Here is a 14,871-nt window from a genome sequence, read left to right as displayed (position 1 = left end):
GGGTGCCTGGACAGAAGCACCTCCACCCTGAATCCCTTTGGGATACCATTGGGATACCAATGCTTCTAGTCCAAAAAAAGAGAGAAACGATGATTAAAAAGGAAATCACAACTGGTAATTTGAGATTCACCTGAAGAAAAAAGATTCAACCGTGATCTTCCATATGCACTTGTAGTGCAGAACTTGGCAGCTGCTTTTGGATGTGGCAGATGTAAATAAGTTTTGTATTAGTACACCGTGCTATCTATGGCACCATGCTGCAGCTCCTAGTTAAAACTCCAAGACAAAATAACTTAGGCATGTAGCTATGTACATTCACATTTCCAAGGTCTACAGGTATACAACCATGGCTTTTTTTCTTGGGGTACTCAAGGGTATGCAGTACTGGCATATTCCCCCCCCCACACACAAATGTTAAAAGTGTGGCACTTATTGTAACAACTTCGTGGTGAGTACCAGCACCTTTTTTCCTATAAGCACTGCTTATAACGATTGTGTTGGTACAGAATTATCCTATGCTACCCAACTCTTGGGTGGTAGCAAGTACTTTGGGACCATAACACTTGATTGGAAGCCACCCAGAGTGGCTGGGGAAACTCAGCCAGATGGGTGGGGTATAAATTATTATTATTATTATTATTATTATTATTATTATTATTATTATTTTATTATTATTATTATTATTATTATTATTATTATTATTATTATTATTTAGAATGAGGTAAAATTGCTTTGCTGCCATGCAAGCCAGATGTCTTAGAAGATTGTTCACTTGGTCCTTTCCCTTAGTTTGCCATCCTGTTGGATAACTTCTATACTGGGGTCTAGTTAGGTGGGTGAGTAGAAGAGAATGACAGGACAATTTTATGCTAAAATAGGAACTGAAGAGGAAATGAGGCTGGATTATGCCTAAAAGGGATGAGGATGGGATAAAGGTTTTGACCCTTTAATTTAGGTGAATCATTTACATCAGGCATAGGCAAACTCTGGCCCTCCAGATGTTTGGGACTATGATTCCCATCATCCCTAGCTAACAGGACCGGTGGTCAGGGATGATGGGAATTGTAGTCCCAAACATCTGGAGGGCCGGAGTTTGCCTATGCCTGATTTTACATTATGGGAAGTGGTGTCCATTCAATATGGTACAGAAGAGATGGTGGGATGGTTTTATTGAGCAAGGAGGTAGCTAGAATCTTAACTTTAGTGTAATCTTGTTATTTTAATCTTATTGTTGTATATTTACAACTTTTTGGTTGATAGATAGTGTTTACATAGTTTACAGGGTGGGATTTATGCACTGTTCAGAGTTCCTGTACTTCCCTGTTAATACTTGTCACCTAGATAAGAAGAGGATGTAACTCATTTTTAGCTCTTCCACTATTTTGCTATTAAACGGCTAGGAATCTGCCTCACAGTGAATGACATTTCCTTCCCCTTTTAACGTTTAGAATAGTCAATGATGAGATGGATTATGGAGCAATGACTATTCAGAAAGCCATCCAGTTCCTGTGTTCTTCAGATGAGAAGTACCATGCCATGGGGGCTTACTACCTGCAGCACACCTGTTTTCAAGATGAATCTGCCAAGCAAGAGGTAAAGTTATCCCTCACTACTTCAGCTGTGTGTGGCTTTGTAGGAGATGCTTTAATGTGTGGAATTATGTCAGGACTCGTGTTTCCTGTAGCTCCACCAGAAAGAAGAGGAAGTCAGATTGGGAAGAGGTATCTTGTCCATTCAACACTAAGAGGTAATACTAGGGGTATAAAGGGGGCTTCACCATTAGTGCATTGGGTGCGCTTTTTGGGTAGGTATTAGGCACACACAAAGCTCTACTTCTCTGCAAATAACTTATGTTTAAACTTCCAAACATCTGACTTCAAAATTCAGCATCTGACTTCAAAATTCTTGGCATAGGTTCAGATGTGGTTATTTGAATTGATGCAGATGCATATGAGTGATTATGTTTTTTGGGTAATGATAATTGAAATATAGTTGTTTTAAATTTATGTTTTCAAGAACTGTGTCAGAATTGCAAATACAACTGAGAAAACTTTCATTTTGAGTATTTGACTTCTAAAACAGCACCAACGTTAGCATGCATCAGTCAGATCCCATAAATGTATCAAAATTCAGCTTCGAAACAGTTAGGATATCCACTTTTGTTCCTTCAGAACAAATTGGTTATCTCATTCTGAAATTCTCACTGACCACACTTGGAATACTGTGTCCAATTCTGGGCATCACAATTTAAGAAGGATGTTGACAAGCTGGAATGTGTGCAGAGGAGGGTGACCAAGATAATCAAGGGTCTGGAAACTAAGCCTTATGAAGAGCGTTTGAAGGAGCTGGGTATGTTTAGCCTGGAAAAGAGGAGGCTGAGAGGAGATATGCTAGCTACCTTCAAATATCTTAAGGGTTGTCACGTGGAGGAGGGAGTATGCATGTTTTCCCCTGCTCTGGAGTGTAGGACTCGAACCAATGGCTTCAAGTTTCAAGAAAGGAGATTCTGGCTAGGCATTTGGAAAAACTTTCTGAAAGTAAGAGCTGTTCCGCAGTGGAACAGACTCTCACAAGAGGTGGTGGACTCTCCTTCCTTGGAGATTTTTAAACAGAGGTTGAATGGCCATCCGTCATGGATGCTTTAGTTGAGATTCCTGCATTGCAGGGGCTTGGACTAGATGAACCCAACTCTAAGGTTCTATGATTCTATGAAAGTAAGCTGTCAGACAAATACCCTCCCCCTACTCCATACTCCCCCTACCCATGCAAATAAGAGACCAATGAGGCTGGTTTTGGGGTCAAAACACACCACAACTTTATTGAATACAGATGAAAGAGGTTTGGCTTATGCATGAGGCAATCAAAATACTTCCGGCCTAACTACTGGAAGTGACGAGTGGCCAATCCAGATGGGGGTTCCTAAGATTTACATCAAATAGGGCAGCCCCTGCAGGGACCGCTGTCTGGGAGAGTGCCTTCGGCCCTGGAACCCACCTGGGCATGCAGACATGGCCACTCCCCCTGGATCCCTTTAACAGGATACCCCAGCTTTTGGAGGGGCTGATGGAGACTACAACCTCCCCTCCATCCAAAAAAAAGGATTGGCCCAATGCCCAACCAGTTATGGCGATTGCTATGAGGTAGGCAAAACCACCAGGTCAGTGCCAGTTAGCCCGGTGGGCAAATTCCTACCTGGCCTCCTTAAAGAACAGCAACCACCATAGCCACCACAAAGTCATTGACTATATGCTTAAACCGAGGGTGGGTGTGCAGGGGACTGCTGAAGGAACAAATAGGTGTGAGTTGTTTAAATGGGCAAGGGGTGGATGCAAGGGAAGCCTACCTGCTCCGTTGGCTCTGCCCCCTGGCACAGCCCAAGTCCCGATCCTGCATCCCCATTAGCCAAAGCTGGGTGCAGGCCAGGATCCAGTTAATATTATTATTCATATTATCATGCCATTAACAAAAATGATACTTTACTGAATAACATAACCATGCTGTCTTTTCCAATATTTACTCAGAACAAACTTGCAATGAGGGCAAATAAATCTTGCACACTTTTGGAAAAAGTACCTGTTTGGGACATATAATTTGCTCTAATATCAAACAATAATGCCTATCCACTAGGCAATGGAAGGAGCAAGATAAAAAGTATTTTGAGAAATAAATATGACCAGTAGGAAAGCACTTATTCTGAATTATTTTTTATTTATAAAAAGTATTTCTATAGTGCCATGTCATAAAATATCAGTGGAGTGATCCTGATTAATTGCCTGTCCAACAACTTAAACAGTTTGCAATAAACAGTTCATTTATATTTACTTTCTACATCACGACTAGTCTGGCTTTCCTAGAGCAGCACCCATTTCCTCTTTAACACATAAGCTTTCCAGTCTCACTTCCACCTTTTCAAATAATATTGTACAAGGGTCATTGAACCAAGTGAGGTCTAGACCAGAGCTTTCAGCAGTCAACGAACAAGAGCACACCCTTTCCCCTACGGTACATGGCATGTTGGAACTTAGACTGCTATCACCTGAACTGATGAATTGCAGAAACTGCCCTGACTCATCAGCAAAGCGTTCCTTCCTTCACGTATAGTAAGTGACCTCTGCACCAAGGTGGCTTTTGAACCAATCAAAAGCATTGGTTCATTATTTTAAAGGAAGAAGAGATTTTGGGCCCCAAGGAACACACTATAAACTCTTAATGCTATCATGTGCAATAGGAAGCAGCAGTTTATGCATGCAATAAAACCTACTATAAGGGGCACATATACATATATAGTGGGAGGGCGTTATTGTTTTGTTTTTGTTTTTATTATGTACTTTGCCATGTGTTTATTATGTTTATATTATGTATTATGTATTATGTATTTTTATTTTGTATTTTTATGCTGTGAACTTCCCTGAGCTCTACAGATGAAGGGAAGTATACAGATTTAATAAATAAATAAATTAAATGAATGAATATTAACAGTAAAGCCAGTAGTAGTTCAACACTGGTCACTGCAATGAGTATACGTCATATGTTAACCTTCAACACGAATGCTTCCTATCTGCAGAAAAAACAAGAGAGGTTTCTAAACAGTTTTGATCAACAAACATTTAAATCCCTTCTTTGTTAGGTCTATCGGCTTGGTGGCATTTCCAAGCTTATTGAGCTTCTGCGCAGCCCAGATGAGAACGTGCAACAGGCTGCAGCTGGGGCCCTCCGAAACTTAGTTTTCAGAAATCCAACCAACAAGCTAGAAACCCGCCGTCAGAATGGAATTCGAGAATGTGTGAGCCTCCTGAGAAGGACTGGGAGTACAGAGATACAGAAGCAGCTGACAGGTACCCCACCCTTTTATAACAATGTTGGAGCAACTGGAACAGTAAATCGCTAATACAAATTAGTACATAAATATTGGGTTGTGTCCAACAAAGGTTTCCCATTAGTGCAAGGATTTATACCTTCACAATGCAACTTCTTCCATCTCTTCACTCTGTGTGCTCCCTGTGCTACCCACCAAAACCTGAACAGATTGGGGAGAGAAGAGGAAGTCTTGTTGTGCAGGTGGAAGCCCTCAATATAGGTAACCTAAAATTGACTAAACTTCAATATATTTGTATACAGTGGTACCTTGGTTTACGAACTTAATCCATTCCAGAAGTACGTTCTTAAACCAAATCCGTTCCCTAATGAGGCCTCCCTCCACCGGTGCCCTTCCACCATTCGGATTCCGTTTGTAGACCGAGGTAAAGTTCACAAGCCAGAACACTACTTCCGGTTTTGCGGAGTTCGTAGACCGAATAATTCATAAACAGGACTGTTTGTAACCTGAGGTACCACTGTATTGGAAAACCTCAGTATTGGTGCTTTTTCATTTAATGCAGCAAGTGGAAGAGAAGTTGGAATTTAATAAAGAAACACTACCAGTTTGTTAAAAGGAAAGACAATCTTCTAGACTGATATTTTGGTTCCTTGGTTTTTTTCTTCCCTATCCCAGTAACACACCAGAACAGAAATAAAGCTATGTGGGATCAGAGATTTCAGGCCCAGTAGACGTAGATTCCCAGTATCATTCATAAGCAGGCAGTGAGGCAGGTAGAATTTATTTTAACATGACTGTAGCTTGAATGCCTTCCATGAACATTTGGAGACTCACTTTCAGAATACCTATTAGTTTTACAGTTTCCTCTTGAATCCCTATTTAAGGAAGTTTTTAATGTCTGAAGTTGTATTCTGTTTTTAATGTTCTGCTGGGAGCCGCCCAGAGTGGGTGGGTATAAATAATAAAATTATTATTATTATGAATCCAAATGAGAATGACAGGAAGCTATAGCAATGTGTCTCATGTATTTGCTTTCCAGGATTGCTCTGGAACTTATCGTCCACAGATGAACTGAAAGAAGATTTAATACATGAAGCTCTTCCTGTTCTGACTGATCGTGTTATTATTCCTTTTTCTGGCTGGTCTGATGGTGTTAGTACTAGATCAAGAGAAATTATTGACCCAGAGGTATTCTTCAATGCCACTGGCTGTCTGAGGTAGGTCAACAGACATATTAGTATTTTGATCATATTGAAAAAACTGAGGTGCATTTATGTTATGTATGTAATTTAGAATGTTGATATACTGTCTTTTATCAATGATTTCAAGTCAGTATACAAAAATTAAAGCAACAAAACAAATAATGCATGAAAGTGCAATTAAGAGTCCAAGAGTTTAAAAATTTTAAGAAACAAAGAATAGCCGTATTGGTCAACAATAAACTCTCAGAAATTGTCTACAATTGGGACAACCCCAAAAGTCACTAGAATGTTGCAAGCATTTCACATTCCAGCAGTGGGATTTGAAGGTTAAAAATTTAAGATAAAAGAAATTTTTAAAAGCTTGGGTGAATTGAAAGGTTTTTGCATGTCACTTAAAATTCAATATATACCAGGCATACCATTCCTGGGTAGAGCAATCCATTGTAGAGCTCCATGTCTGAAAAAGACTTGGAATTGTAAGCCAAAATTCCAATGAAAGTGGTATTTCGAGAAGGTCATTGATTCGCTGCTTTTGGTTCCCTATTCTAGTAACAAACCAGAATGAAAATAGGGACTGGACTCAGAGATTTCAGGCCCAGTAGATGCAAATTCCCAGTATCATTGATAAGCATGTGAGGTGTGGTAGTTTGAGCACAAAGCTATTTAGGGTTGTAAAGGTTAAAAGGTTAAGTGCCAGCCTTTAAATTGACAGACAGTGAAGTTCCTTTAAGTTTGCATCAAGCACTATCCGATTCTGCACAAAATGTAGCTTCTCAACCATTCTCATTGCAGTCATCTAGATGTATTTTTGTTGTATGCATAAAGACTGGAGGCGCAGGTACCAGGTGTGTGCTGGTACTCTGACCAAAAGTTCTTCACCTGCATGTTAAAAAACACACAAACCTTCTGCTTGCTCCTCATTGAATTTTAATGACTGCCTCTGGCAATGACTTTCCTTTGAATTGCCCTCCATATTGGTTTTCTTCATTAGATGCCCTAGTCCTCTACAACCACCCACTTTTAAACTGTAGGAAGCCTCTTAGTTAGCATGCAGTAGTTTTATTCATGCTTAGGAAAAGCTATCAAACTCCTTGGCATGAACGTATCAGTCCTGACTTGCAGTTTCTCTTACTGATCTCCAGCAATGCTTGGCTGCCAGCATCTGAGAATCACTGAATGAGCCAATGGAAGAGCTACACAATTAGAAGTTCACCCTTAGGGGATTGAGCAGCAGCCTCAAGCACACACATGAACTAAAAGTACCATTGTTTGCTGAAATGAAAAAGATGAACTGCATCAGCGACTGCAGCTTTCTTGGTCCAGGGGTCTAAGAAGCTGATATAAGCAGCTTGTAAACGCACTGTACAATAGTAAATTATTTCCATTCTTGCTTAGGTAGATAATGGAGAGAGAGCTCCCTTATAAAATGACTCAGTGCAAAATGGAAGCATTCCAAGCTCCATATCTTCAAACCTTTGGGAGTCTGAAGGGAAAACAGTAAAAATAGTTCCATAGTGATCTTAAAACTAGTTCGGGCTTGTTTGTGTATCAGAAATGGTCTCTGTTAAAAAAAAAAAATCTCAGCATCTTGACACAGTATTGTGAAGTAAGCCTCTTGTGAGAAAAAACAGTGTCTTGAAGACGTTAGCTATAACCATCCAAACAGCACTATTTCCTTTGATCAAACGAAGTATTTGCATTTGCCCTCAAACATTTTGAAAGATTGTTTCGTCTTAATGGTTGTGTTATGAAACTTGGCAGGCATCAGACTTAATGGTAGTGTAGCTGAGCAAAAGGAGATGAGTTTGAGCTATTGAAAGGAGAAAGTTCTCAGACTCCCTTGCAACCCCTGGAAAACCAACCAGAATTGTTAAATTAAATACAGTGGTACCTTGGTTCTCAAACTTAATCCGTTCCAGAAGTCTGTTCCAAAACCAAAGCATTCCAAAACCAAGGCGTGCTTTCCCATAGAAAGTAATGCAAAATGGATTAATCTGTTCCAGCCTTTTAAAAATGACCCCTAAAACAGCTATTATAACATGGATTTTACTATATAATGAGACCATTGATCAATAAAATGAAAGCAATAATCAGTGTACTGTACTATAAAATAAATAAGACAGTATTGTAGATGATAAAAAAAAATAAAAATTCTTACCTGCACTGATGATAGTCATTGTTTGGATGGAGGGCTTTTATGTATTTCCTTAGTCACACAATCAATCAATCAATCAATCAATCAGTAGCTGAACTGGGTTCCACACAATTAACTGAAAAAGCCTCAAAAACAAAAACACAAAATAAATAACAAAAACAAAAGCGCCAAACTTAATCCATTCCAGAAATCTGTTTGACTTTCAAAATGTTTGAAAACCAAGGTGCAGGTGCCCCAGAAACAATAGCCAACAGCCGCATCAGATGTTGGCTTCCAAAAAATGTTTGAAAATCGGAACACTTACTTCTGGGTTTTTGGCGTTTGAGATCCAAGGTGTCTGAGTACCAAGGCGTTTGAGAACCAAGGTACCACTGTACTTGGATTAATGAACTTTCAGATATTATATTCACCCCCTTAAAAACATTATTTTTGAATAGTTATTTAGATGATTAGAATCAGCTAATATTAAAGCACCCTGTTTCTCTCAGCATATGCAGCTTTTGGGACCAAGCTAGACCCAATGCTAAATGCATTATTAGAAGCCCTGGCTGTGTACACACTCCCTTTTACTTTGCACCCAGTGTGCTCCCACCGCTGGTTTTGGAAGCAGTGTACATTCCACATTAGCCATAATCCATATCTATTCTGTATCTGTCCTGCCATTCTTTATGAAATTCACCATTTTGATGTGTCGTCTCGCCCCCCCCCCAATCATCTTTAATCCAAATTCAGCAAAAGAAAGACTGAGATGTGTTTTAAGCCAGTAATATGTACACAGCCAATATTGGGCTTAAAAAGAAAAAGAAAACTTAATAGATATTGCAGATGATTTTCATTGAGGCCTACAGCATGTGGGGAGGGGAGGTTTAACCATTTATTCCCCAGCTGTGATCCCAGCTATTAGCTTTAGAAAGAAAGCTGCCATGAAGCTAATAGTTGTGCTTAGGAGCACATCTATTTTGTGGAATAGGTCTGCGATATATTCCACATGCTCTCTGTATAGGAGAATTTCACCCTCATTGAATCAAAGAGAACTAGAGAGAGATTGGTGAGCACAGGACAAGAGTAACTGAGGTGCCTGACTGATCTGATTACTTTTCCCTTTGATTTATAAAATGTGTCTTCCCTCTAGGAACCTGAGTTCTGCAGATGTTGGACGTCAAACCATGAGAAACCACCCTGGACTGATTGACTCTGTAATGGCTTATTCTCAGAATTGTGTGGCTGCCAACCGGCCAGATGACAAGGTACAAGTCAGACGTAGAGTAATGTTTGTTCATCAGCTGATATAACTCTTGTTAACATTGCCAGAATTGTAAACCCAGAAGTATTTTTACAGCAATGTCTTTTTTTTAAAGAATCCTGCCCTCTGTAAAGTATTTATGCACTGACAACTGAGAGAAGTGACTGGTTATCTCGCTTTCTTTGTTTTAGTCTGTGGAGAACTGCATCTGTATCCTTCACAATCTGTCCTACCGCCTTGACGCTGAGGTGCCTAATAAATACACGCAGCTCAACCACATGGCCAGGAACAGTTACACAGACAAAACCCTGACTGGCTGCTTCAACAACAGAGGTGGAAAACTGGAGGTGAGATTTGGTGCATAGAGCTACATCATTGCCTTGTGTTAAAGGCAACATTGGATGACGATTATTTCAATTTCTTGCCCGCCTTTCACCATAAAGTCCCAGGGTGGATGTCAGCAATTCAAAAATGCAATATTCAAAAACAGTTTAATATTAGTTTTGTGTAATAAATAGGTAAAATGGGGTTCTTTTGCAAAACATGGGTTAAAAAAAGGGGTTCTTTTGTAAAACTTCAACTTCTTTGATTTTTTAATTATTCTTATTTACCCTTAGTATGATGACTATGACCTCCCTCTTCCTGAAGAGGACTATAAACCCAGAGGGTCCAGCTGGTTGTACCATTCAGATGCCATCCGCACATATCTGTCTCTGATGGACCAGAGCAAGAAAGATGCTACCCTGGAGGCTTGTGCTGGAGCCCTGCAAAATCTGACTGCAAGCAGAGGACTGGTAAATGCCTTATTTTGACCCCACATCTGGTTAGACATCTGGAAAAGCACTTTGTTGACTGATGATAGTAGACACTCTGTGTATGATGTATGCTGGCTACCACCCCAAAACTCTAGAAATAAGAAATGCTTAATTATTTACTTTTCTAGATGTCAAATGCAATGAGCCAGTTGATTGGTCTAAAGGAGAAAGGTTTGCCCCGTATAGCACGCCTTCTGCAGTCCAATAATGCTGAAGTAGTTCGCTCTGGAACATCCTTGCTGAGCAATATGTCTCGACACCCTATTCTACACAAAACAATGGGTAGGCACCATTTTGTATTCTACCTATTTTCCTTTCTTTACATTCACATGCTTTTCTTCATATATGTCGTTTATTTTCCAAAGTCCCACTCTGCTAAATGATCAGAGTGTTTAAATCTCTTCTATCACAATATAGTGGTACCTCGGGTTAAGTACTTAATTTGTTCCGGAGGTCCGTTCTTAACCTGAAACTGTTCTTAACCTGAAGCACTACTTTAGCTAATGGGGCCTCCTGCTGCCGCCGCGCCGCTGGAGCACGATTTCTGTTCTCATCCTGAAGCAAAGTTCTTAACCTGAGGTACTATATCTTGGTTAGCGGAGTCTGCAACCTGAAGCGTATGTAACCAGAGGTACCACTGTAAAGTGTTCATCGGTGAGAAGCTGGTTCAACATTCTTTGTGTTCTTATCCAGTTTTGTGCTTTCATGTTTGTTCAAGATCAGCAGGTCTTGAATGATCTTGAACAAGAGAATAAGCAAAGAATTATTTACCCTCCGGATGATGCTATCTCTCTCATGTAAAATGCTGTTGGCTGGGGTTTGGAGGGGGCATGTGTGTTAGGTTAGGCTTGGTACCACAGTCACAGCTACATGAACTTCAGTACTACCTAAAGCTGATCTGCTGTGGCTCTTCCCACCTGATAATTTTGCTTTTTAGCAAAAGTGGGATCTGTTGCTACAACTCCCAAGGGTGACTAATATTCCCCTTATGCCCAATTGTAGACCTTATTGAGTAATGCTTATTTAGTTTCAGTAACCCTTTTGAGTTTTAGACAACTCAATAGCTTTTTTGAGTTGTATTTAATGGTAATCTGTTTCTGCCCTTCAGCTAATCAGGTGCTCCCAGATGTGACTCGTCTCCTGGCCCTCCAGGCTCCAGGTTCCAGCAACTATGGGGACATTATGACATCTGCTTGCTACACACTGAGGAACCTAATCATGTCCAATCCACAAATGGCCAAGCCCTACCTGACAGGCAGCTTGATAAATAATGTTGTAGGCCTATGCCGTAATGGGTGAGTAATGGTGATGAAAAGTGGGCATATGAGAGATTTGAACCATGATTTGAGTATACCCTTTCTTTGCATATCATATATATGTGCAACTTAGAACTTTTCCATTTCTAATTTATTTATTGCAGAACACTGACACCTCACCATAAGCATGTTTAAAAGCTGTGGTTAGTGTGAGTCTCAGATACTGAGTTTGTTTTCCTAAACCACTGATGGGAAACCTGTGGTCCTCTTTTGTTATTTGATCCCAGTTTCCATCAGGCCCAGCCAGCATGGCCAATAGTCAGAGATGATGGGCTTTATAAAGCTCCTCAGCGCTGCCCTTAACTTTGAACCTAGACACTCATTAATACCATGGAATGGGGTTGGTGGTGGCTACTGTCTACTGAATGGCATTTTAAACTTTGGCTATTGTAGCTTATTTTGTAAACTACATTCTGAAGATTTGCATGTAACACTGAGCCAGAGGGAGGAGTACAGAAAGAAGAAATGCCATAGTACACCTGCAACAGCACATCAAACATGTCTTTCCCATATTGGTCTCTACAACCTCAGCAGATGCTATAACTCTCCAGTGGTTTGAATTCATCCCCAAAGGCCCACTAATAATAATTAATAATAATAATAATAATAATAATAATAATAATAATAATAATAAAAATAATAAAAATAATAATTTATTTATATCCCGCCTATCTGGGCGGCTTCCAACAAAATATTAAAATACAATAGTCTGTCAAATATTAAAAGCTTCCCTAAACAGGGCTGCCTTCAGATGTCTTCTAAAAGTCTGGTAGTAGTTTTTCTCTTTGACATCTGATGGAAGGGCGTTCCACAGGGCAGGTGCCACTACCAAGAAGGTTCCCTGTAACTTGACTTCTTGCAGTGAGGGAACCACCAGAAGGCCCTTGGCGCTGGACCTCAGTGTCTGGGTGGAACGATGGGGGTGGAGACACTCCTTCAGGTATACAGGATCGAGGCTATATATAATATAATATAATATAATATAATATAATATAATATAATATAATATAATATAATAATATATACCTATATAAAATCTGTTTAAAACACAACAATAATTACAATAAAAACTAGTCAATTTCCAAAGGCCTGTTGGAACAAGAAAGTCTTTACCTGCCAGCAGAAGAACAGCAAGAAAGTTGTTGTCATCCATCTTTTTCTGGAAAGCTCATTTGCCATCTTTCTTTTCTGTAGATCTTATCCAAAAGCAGCTGAAGCTGCTCGGATGCTGTTGTCTGACCTATGGTCAAACAGGGAGCTCCAAACTATACTAAAACAGGTAAGAGAATAATGTGGTCTTTTTCACTGTTTCTCATAAAACAGCATGGCACTTGGACAGCCCCACTCACATAATAAAAGATGTAGCTAGCCCTGTGGTGAATGTCTCCTAAGATAATAGAAACAGTGTTTTTTTTAACAAAAAGTTGTGATGGTAAGCTGTCTTGGAAAGCAGAGCTGTCATTTTGTTTCATTTCATACAGAATTGTTTTAGAGGCATCTCTTCTGGATGAAAAGGAATTATCTTTTCAGATCTTCAGTGTAAATAATATATACTGTGACATATCTTTTTTTTAAAAAAAAAAATGCAATGCATTTTCTAGTGCTTTGCTAGTTTTGCTCCTCTGGTCTGCTGATGGATGACAATTAAAAAGAAAAGAACAGAAAGATATACGTCGACTAATTGTGGACACAGAAGCAAAAAAATTCAGAAGCTTTGCAAAATGTTTTTGCATTTATATATGAGTTATTAAGTGAGGCTGCTAGAAGTCTTCAGTTGAAACCACTCTTGTTGTGCCTTAGAGTTTTACACGTGCAACATATATAGTTTGTGAGTGCATCCAAACATTTGCCTGAATTTGACTTCTCTCATGCTTATGTCATAACACCTGACTCCTCATAACATAATGGTTCTTCATCTGATTTATCCTTATGTGATCTACAACCTTCCATTCTGCAGCAAGGATATGATAGAAATATGATGGGATCCTTAACAGGAAGCACTCTCAGGACCCTTTCTTCAAGGTTCTAAGAAGATACCTTTCCTGCATGTTTGGCTTACAGGTAAACAACTGAATCAGACTTTCAAAGCTGGGGGGGGGGGAACCTTAGTCACATCTAGATTAGCCTCAGTATGTGGGGCTGGTCAGTCATATCACTGCTGGGAGGTAGAGGGAGAGATGTGAGTTGATGGCCAGGTCAGCATGGTGCAAATAAACTGGTAGAAGCACTGGATTGGCTCTGCTGGTTTGTTTGCACCATGCCAACTTCTCCGTTGCCTTCCCCCACAGCAGGTTGTTGTTGTTTAGTCGTGTTAGACTCTTCGTGACCCCATGGACCAGAGCACGCCAGGCACTCCTGTCTTCCACTGCCTCCCACAGTTTGGTCAAACTCATGCTGGTAGCTTCAAGAACACTGTCCAACCATCTCGTCCTCTGTCGTCCCCTTCTCCTTGTGCCTTCCATCTTTCCCAACATCAGGGTCTTTTCCAGGGAGTCTTCTCTTCTCATGAGGTGGCCAAAGTATTGGAGCCTCAGCTTCACAATCTGTCCTTCCAGTGAGCACTCAGGGCTAATTTCCTTAAGAATGGAGAGGTTTGATCTTCTTGCAGTCCATGGGACTCTCAAGAGTCTCATCCAGCACCATAATTCAAAAGCATCAATTCTTTGGCAATCAGCCTTCTTTATGGTCCAGCTCTCACTTCCATACATCACTACTGGGAAAACCATGACTTTAATTAAGCAGCAGCAATACAACCAACTGGATGGCAGGGGTACACTCGCAGGCCACCACATCATCCACTGCTGGGTACAGGACTCAAGGGAAACCTCTTATCTCCCCCCCCCCAAAAGGTTGTACTTCAAGAGGGTTATTAGTGGGTTAAGTTGCTGCCTTAAGAGGGAGAAGTGAAGGATTATTTAGGGAGCATATAGCACCCTCCCATTCTGAGCGCACTGTGATCTGTGTGCAGCTATGAACTCATAGCTCAACAGAAAAGCAACAGGAAGAAGACTCAGTTGAGTTGTGTCCTATCAGGGGTGCCAACTTGAATAAATTGATCACATGATACAGTGTACACACACCATTTGAATGAGAATGCTCATCAACTTTGTGCGGGCATGGCCCCCTCAAATACTTTATGGTGGGGCTGAAGCCCCTAGGATTTGACTCCTATGTGTGTTATGTACCGTATTTTTCGCTCTATAAGACGCACCAGACCATAAGATGCACCTAGTTTTTGGAGGAGGAAAACAAGAAAAAAAAATTCTGAATCTCAGAAGCCAGAACAGCAAGAGGGATCGCTGCGCGGTGAAAGCAGCAATCCCT

General features: G+C 40.3%; 1 protein-coding gene across 1 annotated transcript in view; it reads left to right on the top strand.

The window, feature by feature from the left end:
• The window catches only part of PKP1 (plakophilin 1), a 47,586-nt gene that overhangs the window by 29,071 nt on the left and 3,644 nt on the right, over window positions 1–14,871 (top strand). The window contains exons 4-13 of the mRNA XM_081864916.1: window positions 1,449–1,593; window positions 4,628–4,835; window positions 5,856–6,033; window positions 9,306–9,420; window positions 9,608–9,763; window positions 10,034–10,210; window positions 10,360–10,513; window positions 11,340–11,526; window positions 12,742–12,826; window positions 13,505–13,608. Coding sequence (XP_081721042.1) covers window positions 1,449–1,593; window positions 4,628–4,835; window positions 5,856–6,033; window positions 9,306–9,420; window positions 9,608–9,763; window positions 10,034–10,210; window positions 10,360–10,513; window positions 11,340–11,526; window positions 12,742–12,826; window positions 13,505–13,576 — 1,477 coding nt within the window. The 3' untranslated portion in view covers window positions 13,577–13,608. The remainder of the gene's footprint in view (window positions 1–1,448; window positions 1,594–4,627; window positions 4,836–5,855; window positions 6,034–9,305; window positions 9,421–9,607; window positions 9,764–10,033; window positions 10,211–10,359; window positions 10,514–11,339; window positions 11,527–12,741; window positions 12,827–13,504; window positions 13,609–14,871) is intronic.

The sequence above is a fragment of the Podarcis erhardii genome (genome assembly GCF_964252035.2).
Source record: "Podarcis erhardii genome assembly, chromosome: 6".
Classification (NCBI taxonomy): domain Eukaryota; kingdom Metazoa; phylum Chordata; class Lepidosauria; order Squamata; family Lacertidae; genus Podarcis; species Podarcis erhardii.
Note: the sequence above shows the minus strand (reverse complement) of the source record. Positions and strands in the feature narration are given on the sequence as shown.